The sequence below is a fragment of the Toxorhynchites rutilus genome, chromosome 2, assembly GCF_029784135.1.
Source record: "Toxorhynchites rutilus septentrionalis strain SRP chromosome 2, ASM2978413v1, whole genome shotgun sequence".
Taxonomy (NCBI): Eukaryota; Metazoa; Arthropoda; class Insecta; order Diptera; family Culicidae; genus Toxorhynchites; species Toxorhynchites rutilus.
The window spans coordinates 67,178,874-67,187,928 of NC_073745.1; the positions used below are offsets into that span (position 1 = coordinate 67,178,874).

The 9,055-nt window shown below is 38.2% G+C and overlaps 1 protein-coding gene across 1 annotated transcript; it reads right to left on the reverse strand.

Annotated features, from left to right (window-relative positions):
* Nucleotides 1–5,787: 5,787 nt before the first annotated feature.
* LOC129769369 (luciferin sulfotransferase-like) lies at nucleotides 5,788–7,267 on the reverse strand. The gene is made up of 4 exons (XM_055771599.1): nucleotides 6,994–7,267; nucleotides 6,756–6,935; nucleotides 6,349–6,700; nucleotides 5,788–6,291 (listed from the first exon to the last, which is right to left on the reverse strand). Exons 1-4 carry the CDS (start codon nucleotides 7,149–7,151, stop codon nucleotides 5,968–5,970), a joined length of 1,014 nt encoding a protein of 337 aa, XP_055627574.1. The 5' UTR covers nucleotides 7,152–7,267; the 3' UTR covers nucleotides 5,788–5,967.
* Between the last annotated feature and the right edge of the window lie 1,788 nt (nucleotides 7,268–9,055).

Consider the following 9,055-nt stretch of genomic DNA (forward strand, 5'->3'; position numbering starts at 1 on the left):
ACCGGCATATGCATGCAAAAGTGGAGGCCATATACATACATGGCAAATGCCTACCGAATTTGTTCGGATGAATATGCAACTTTGACCGGCTATAATAGCGATTATGTTGAAATTGAATTGCGATCTAATATGAATATATTCATGAATTGTCAAAGCACCAAATACGACTTTTGCCATACTCATATAAGATTTATTACAGACATAGAAAAAAAAACAAATGGCGCCAAATATTTTCGTGAAATGTTTATTATAGCCTCACGAATCGTCATTTTTATATATGAGTATTTATGTTTGTAGAAATAATAATTGTTTGATTGACTTGTGTTGGGAGTGGAATATGAATGTTTAAAATGGCACAGATTGATGTTTGGTGAAAACTGCTCCGATGTGGGTTCGAATTCCGGTCGTCTGGATTATCATCCACCAGCTATCTCGCTAATTCAACAACGGTTAAAACTTTCGAGTGCATCAGAATTTCATTGACATTTCAATATGATGTAATTCGTTCTTTATTAGGATCTAATATGATTTACTGTTTCATGATTTTCTTCAGCATGCAACACGATTTACTACAGTTCTGAATCGATTTAAATTATACACTTATACGACACACAAACTGCATCAGCGTAATATACGCATATGATGCGGATTAAATATATTTTACGACAATGTACAGCATAAAATTGATGTTTATTATACCGAATTGCGACTTAATTTGATAATGGTATATAAAATCCAGTTTTTACATTTTATGCGATTTCAAATATACACGATACATACTTTGATTGATATTATATGCGATTATGATTTATTCGGATTTCTTGAAAGACTTGGCACGTGCAAAATTATACGATTTAATGTTTGCTGGGATGTGGATGAAATAGCTGCGTACTTTGGTCTTAATGCTGACAAAATTGTGGCCCAGAGCTATGATGGCGCTACTGTAATGTCCGGAAATAAATCTGGTGTGCAAACAACAACGGTTATTCACTGGGTATATGCACTGTCGCGAACACATATTAAACTTGGTTTTGCTGGTTTTGCTTCACTCGTGCACAAACAACAAGAAAACGTTAAAGTTTTTCAATACGATCTCAACTTTTGTGGCATTTTTCTCGTAGTCGTCAAAACGCAGCGAGACATTGAAGCAATTTATGGAGACCAAAAGACCAAATGTTTGCAAAAAAAGATGATTTGAATTATGCACCTATCAAAGAAGTGCACCCGTGGCCGAATGGTTAGCGTCTCACATTATCAAGCCGGGTGTTCGGGTTCGATTCCCGTTCTGGTCGGGGGATTTTTCTAGAGCGTATTCTAGAGCTTGCCTCTCGGAATACATTCAAGGCGTGTTATTTGGCTTAAGAAATCTCAACTAAGTATTAATAAATGACGCTAATTAATGCATACGTTGAGACGGCAAAAGTTCCAAATGGAGCGTTAACGCCATTCAAGTATCTATCAATGAATGTTTGGGTGATATTTACCTTGGCGACAGTGTCTTTGATGCTGAAACTTTTACTACATCCAGAGGTCCTCACGCATTCATGCTTGACTTCAACACTGTATTCTTGCTTTAACTTTTTGCGAATATTTTTGCCCATACGGATGTTCTTTATCAAATTTTGCAAAAAAAAAAGAACTAGATGAATACAAATTCGTCGCATTGTTGAATCACGAAAAGTTTGCCGACTTCGATGTCGCATTACCTATTGGGAATTTGAAAATGCTTATTTCATACCACTCGAAATTCGATGAAGCGAAGCTTTGTAATAAGCTGACGGTTCTTTTTAAATTATAGCATATTATCCCGATTATCGTTGGACAAAACCTGCATCAAACCTTCTCCGAAACGGTTGGCCGGAATGCTTAATACAACGGCATCCGTTTAAAGAACTTTTTTGTTGCTCGACGGATCAAGAATTATTTGTGGTCGAGATCTGGCTAAAAACGTTTATTCGCAATTATGATGATGACTGTGGAAAAAGATTACCTTTATGACATAAGGCAGATGTCTTTATTTTATGAGGAAATCATTGATAAGTTTGCGCTCATAGTTGACCGTAGGATTCTTTTATTATACAGGCAAACCTGTTTTTGTGCGGGTGATAGGGACCGTACAAAAAATCCTGTTTGCTAAACAATTTGAAAAAAAAAACTTTTTATTATGTGGTGGATAGGGACCGCATAAAAAAAGTTTCCTTAAGAAAATAACCCAAATCCTAATGATTCCATTCGTGATCAACATTCGATTTCCTTTTTTCACTTTCATAAGCGGCCTACTCACTTGCACAGATCATAAAATCAACTCTTTGCTCAATAAGGTCCTACTGACACTTTAAAACAAACAAAACAAATCATGAGAATGGGAATTAACTGACACAGTATCTATGTAGAGCGATGAAATACATATCAAAGATAGAAAAAAATGACCGATGACTTCATTTTCTTTTAAATAGCGCACAAAAAAAGTCGCACCAAACAATTCGCATAAATAACCGCACGAAAACGGGTTTTACTGTATAGATAAATGTTGAGAAATAAAAATGTTAAAATCTGTCTTCGCAATACTGTTGTTTTAATGTTGCAAGTGAAATTGAACAGTTTGCTCAGTTGGCCACGCGTCGCCTCTGCTCAGAACACGCAGAACGGCAACAGAAAATCCGAGCCGAATCTATTATATGGTAGTGACGGAGGCGAAAGCAATAGCATCCAAAAAAAATTCCACCGAAAAACACAACTCAAGGCTAAAAAATACCTTACGTCACTTTTAACCCTGAACAATAATTGAAATCACCAAAATTGATTAATCGATTGAAAAAAAATCATTCATGATTTTTCAGTAATTCAGCAACCGACCAGATGGCAGCAAGGCTTTCCAATTGATATTCCTTAAAGGCCCAATTCTACGTTGCTAGTAGCTGACTTGACAGTGAGCAGCTACTGGGCCGGTGAACTCGCTTGACAATTGGTTGACTCACCTTGTCCGTTCACACAGTGTGAGCTGCTGACGATAAACTAGATACTACAGCATTGGCATACCAGGGATGCCAGATGATTTTTCAACTGTCCATTAAATAGTCAGAAACAGCAATCAGGTCCGAATTTGACGGATGATTGATCCAAAATCGACTTCTCTATTGGCAGTTTTCGTATCAGGTTTTTAGTTGCATTTATCATTATACAATTTTATCGCGAAATACACGCTGACCGTGTATAAAAATACTTTGTGCTGAATTTCTTCGAACTGAAGGTACTATCCGAAAAAGCAAAAAGGCAATAGGATTTGGGCCAGGAATTCGATGCAAGGAAAGGGAGCAACAAATACAATATTGAAGGAACTCATCGATGATGATCCTCTAGAGTACAGAGCAGTGTTGAGAAAACACCTGAATAAGTGGAAACACTGTTGGATTTAATTGGTCCAACAATACAACGCTATACCTGCATGAGTGAAATAAAAAAAAAAACGACATTGATGTACCTTTCTTTCGGAATATCGTTCAGATTGTTGTCAATATTTTTTAGAATCTCGAAAGCATCCATAGCTAAGATAATTCCGGAAGTATGTGATGCTATAAATGACAGTCTAAAAGATTTTTAAAATTTTTATTTATTTCGCCTTGCCAGCAGCTTCGTGTACCAATTTGTGAAATGAAAATGATAGTAGATTTTCAGGTGGAATATATACGCGTCAAAAATTAAAATAATGAAAATGTATTTTTTTAAATCGAATATGTATTCTGTTTCTTAGAACAATACTTTTTTTGCAAGTTGTGAGAGAATTTTGAATGAAAATTGTGCCTGGTAATGATTCTACATTAGAGATTCTCAAGAAAACTATCTCAAAATGAAAACCAATAATTTTCAAGTCTATAAATATCTTCGCATATTTTCAAATATCTTAAAAATAGAGACATTTCTTTACGTTTGGCATCCCTGATTCGAGCGCTAAATTCTGTTTAAGGGATGCGAGTGCGAGTAAATTCAAAAAACTTTGAAGTAGCTCGCACGCCGGATTACACATGACACTAACTGGCATGATGTGTTCACATGGTGCGAGTAGCTGCACTGCAGTAACTGACCAGACCGACTCGTATGCTTACTCGCACCGTCTGAACCCGGCTTAAGGCCGGGTTGTTTAGTTTGGTCTTTCTCAATGCTTGAAAATGAACTGAGGAAGCTTAAAGTTTCCATAATTCAAAACAACATCATTATACCAATAAATCCAAACAAATTCCAGAATTAACAAAAGTTTCCTTCAGCCAGTATGCAATCTAAAAATAGATGTTTAAGGCTGTTGTCTAATTGATGGAGGGAGACGACTTGAGGCTTTCAAATTCATCAGTTCATTCACGTCTAGTCTTGAAAAAGACCAGTTTAAAAAACTAAACTGAACAGGAATCTGCCTGGTCGTCAGATAGATGACCGATAATTTGTGAATACTGTAATTTGTAATCGTGAATGGCTTGTTTAAGGTGAAGGTGGAAGCTAGCCATTGTAGTAGTATAGGTAAACCCACGTGTAAAAATGGGGTAAAAGTGTTTGTGAGAGAAGAGCAAAGCACATGTAAATAGATCAATTCACTTATCAGACTGTGTGGCGCTTCATTGATGCGAGTCTTTGAATACAATTGAAAAAAAAACAATTCAATACTGAAGTTAAATGTATGAAAATAAATATATATAGAAGGTGCATTTGCATATGAAGTAAAATTCTGATTGTACGCGAGCGTAACATGAGGAAATTTATAACACATGCGAATTGGGGCTCTTTTGATATTAACAAGTTCTTCCGCATAGTAACTCGATGCTGATCATTCCTTAATATTTTTCTTCGTTGGTCGTATTGTTTTCACATATTCACGTTGGAGAGCTTTAACCCATCTCTTCGTTGGCCGAGACATTTTGATTGAATGTAATACTTTTCCGATTATTGTTTTTGAAAGCATAGGCAGCCGTGGCAGTGTTCCGAGCTCTGCAATACAATTTTCTTACCCAATGTTAAAGCTGCTAAAACTTACATTATAGACTCATTAAACGTAAAAATAATGATTGAATTGATATCAACACAATTGTATTCTATTGATTTTCATGACATGAAACGCTATGACTCAGGAATAACATTTTATTGAGTGGTTTTGATAGCTGTTTCGATGATGTTGTCTGGCATCAGTGTCGAAAAAATAAAGATGCTTTCACCAATACAAACAAAACCATTGCCGAAGATTGAAAAATTAAAATTTAACTTTCAGAGCACCTGCTCGAGTTTTCCGACGTTTTTCACTATACAGTGCGACAGCAGATGAAAATTTAATATCTTGTGAGTAATCGATTAGAGTTTGGTTGATATTACTTCATGGGAAGTGTGCGAAAACGATCATTTTCTTCACACTGTTTCGCAAAATTATTGATTTTCGGGCGAGGGGTGAGGGAGGGAGATTGTCCGTAGAACAAATGCCGCATTTGCATTTCGAGCGAACAAAAAATTTTAGAGAATTTCCGATTCGTTTGAAATGCAAACCATCAAATCCCGTTCAGAGCTAGAATAAACATTAACGGTAAAATTATTTCATAAAAAAAACAATTCTAAAATACTATTCTTAAATACTCTTATCTCATGATTACTAAATGATTTATTAGGTTTTCGTGATTGTTGCACATACAAAATGGTATCGGGCCAGGCGGGCCAACCAGAAGAGCCCGGAGGGCCGCAGGTTGAGTACAGTTGACCTATAGAATAACCTTCAAATGTCATCGAAACAAGCTGTGTTGCCTGGTAAAAGTTTACTGTGTGTCTCACTCCGCGTGAGATTGTAAACTGCTATATAGTAGAAAATGAGATCGGATGGCCTTTAAAATAGATGCTACAATTATTTTTGGTTTTTTATATTAAAATGATATGGCGAAAAATATAACAAATATAACATCCGAGGCATGAACCATTTTGTGAGTGAGCGCACAGTAAAATTTAATCGTATTGAAACAACGCTATCTGGTCAGGATCCGTGACCTTTTTTTCGGTCCACCCATCGATCTCGAGCGACAGCTCGGGACTCAGTTCTTGTTTCCATCCATCGGGTTCTCCCCGTCTAATGAATTGGGAATTGACATCCTTGATTTTATCCTCGCGGTTTGTCTTCCGCAGGCAATACTCGACCCACTCCTGGCTGTTGACCGACTTGTTATCCTTCATCGACTCGAACGACAAATGTTGCGCCAATGTATCCAACTGTTCCTCGGAGTAGCATTTGTTGAAAAACTTACAAACCCGCTTCATCGTATCCTTTAGGTCCTAAAAGGTGGATGATCGTTACAATGCACCCTGTCATGAACAAAAATAACAACAAACCTTTTTCATCTCTTCATAGCACAAATACAGAATATCATCCTCGTATTCCAGGCTGTGATACTCAACCACATGCCGATGATAGGGTGAATAGTACTGCAACTCATTGATGAACGAGTGCACGAACTGTTCCATGGTTCCCTTGTATCCGTGCAGCGATACCGAGTGATGGTAGTAGGAGACGGCAATCGCCTTCGGGTTTCTTCGCACGTAAATTATTCGCGGTTTCACCGTCCAAATTTGATCCGGCAGGAAGGCAACAGGTAGATGAGTTTTGATGAATCGTGGTGACTGCATAGAGAGAACATCTTGAAAGCAATCCACATTCTTTGGCAATTCCCGAAGGCCACCAAGTCTACGATATCGGTAAGATTGGGATAAAGTCGATTACGCAATCGAAGTTAACTTACTCCAAAAAAGGAAAACGCTCGCGAAGTTTAGAACCCGCTGCCTTCTCGTAATTGAGATCATTGCAGATAAGCCATATCATTTCTTGGCACCAGGTAGTTCCGCTCTTCGGGTACGACACCATCCACACGTCGCACAGCTGAACGTCCATATCTTTGATCCGTTGCGCTAATGCTTCGAATCTGCGAAATAACGCAGAAATATTGTTACTCTCCTCGAAACAAACTGGTGAAAACAAACTTTTTATTCAAACAGCACGGTTCGGGCTGCCAATCGGGCAATGTTATCGGTATCATGCTGGTTTCCGTTGGTCTGACTAGAACATAATCTTGCTCCTCTCTTTCCTGATGGGTGGCCTTATAAATTGGATCGACTATCTCGATATACTCGAAGGCCATTGCAAAGGAAAACAAAACAGGTGATTGTACGACTTTTTTATATTGTTATTACAACATGCGATACGATGTTGAGCGAGAGAACTGAATGCACCTAAATAATATCTCGATAACGCACGATGCAGAAACAAACAGCTGAGATTAGCGCGCTTGGGAGCGCTAATTCAAACCGGAGAGTAGCGTAATTGAGAGAAGCTAAAAGTTGGTGCGTTGATGACTTCAGCACACGCTCCGTTGTGTGATTTTTATTGAAAACAATCCAAAATAAAAATTTATTGTCGTAGGGCTACGTTTTTAATTTTTGTACTGAAAACGAGAGCTTTACACTTTGAGTGCAAGGTTCTGAACGTTAATAGGATATGATAATCACTTTAGAAAAGCATCGGGTTGTTTCACAAACTCGTTAGTGTGAGATCTTGTGAAGATTCGGGATGTTGGACATCTGCATTCAGAATCTTTGGAAGAAGACAAAAAAGTTTCTAAGCCCCCACACTCTTTTCGAGCCACTTTCGCAGGTTCTATTCTCCCAAACTATGTGAAAGTAGAGAATGTTTTTTTTGTCTAGTGCGCCTGTTTGTATCACGGGCTTATAACTGTACCAACTGTAGAAAGATGGCGTCGGTCAGCCTCTGCAACAACAAATTTCGTTGCGGTAAATGTGACGACAAACATAGTGAAGATTCTTGCACACAAACAGTAGAAAAATGTATTCACTGTGGCGAGAATCCTCACCCTCTTCAGGAGTGCCCAAGGTACAAACAACACTCCGATAAAGTGAAGCGTTTTATCGCAGGACGCTTCAAGCGGACTTATCCTGAAATACTAAAGGCCGCTTCAGCCGCTGAAGATGAGAACCAATTTTCGGTGTGGAAACTCAAGGATCGGATTCTCTGAATCAATATTATTCTGATTTAGGTCACACTACGGCTACACCAGAATCTTCAATAAAAAATCATCAAGAAACTCTCTTCAACAAAGGTGCACCTCGAAACAGTCAAAATGATCCTCAGAAGATTGTCTAATTTTAAGGATGATAGTAAAAAAAACGAACGCTTCTTCTCAGCCAGTTCCTGGCTGCAGTAAAGACATCACGCCATTACCCAGAGAAGAGAACAATAAAAACGCTGCCCCTCGATCTCCTCGTAGAAAATCGTCTGATCGAGGATTAATAACTTTTTCGGACATTGTGGACTTCATATTAAATACCCTCAATATTCAAGACCTTCTCAGAAGCCTTATTTCTGCCTTGATTTCTCGCTTAACTTTTGAAAAGTTCCCATGTAACAAAAGTAAACAAATCGAGTTAATGGATGCACGCTATTAATTTTCAATCATTGAATGCATTACAAAAACAATCGTTCATGTATCTACCTTCTTCATCTTTTTATCGCCGATACAAAAAATATCCAATGTGCAGATCCGTATTTTAAGCACTCGGCTGTTACTTCGGACGCCACTTTCCTCCGACACTCGGAACGTCCGAAGTAGCAAAGCAGTCAAAACAACACGATGTCGTACTTCGGTCGTTTTGAGTTTTTGTTTCTCACGGGCGTTGTAAGCGAGTTCAGTGTAATTCAACGAGTGATAATAACAATAATCTGTCTTTAGAACGAAATGCTGATATTTGGATTGCTGTTTAGTAGTTAGTTTCAGATTCTCATCGTGCAACGTAGCATGTCCAATGTGCAAACGCGGCAGTCAAAACGTCCACCCGTGCCACTTTGATTTATGATCTGTGCGACAACTTCAAATTGACAGTTTTGAATACTGGGGAAGCAACTAGAATAGCCAACCCTCCTGCACGGGCAAGTATGCTAGACATATCACTTTGCTCTTCTTCGTTATCCCTGGATTGCACGTGGAAGGTAATCCAAGATCCCCACGGTAGTGACCACCTGCCAATAATT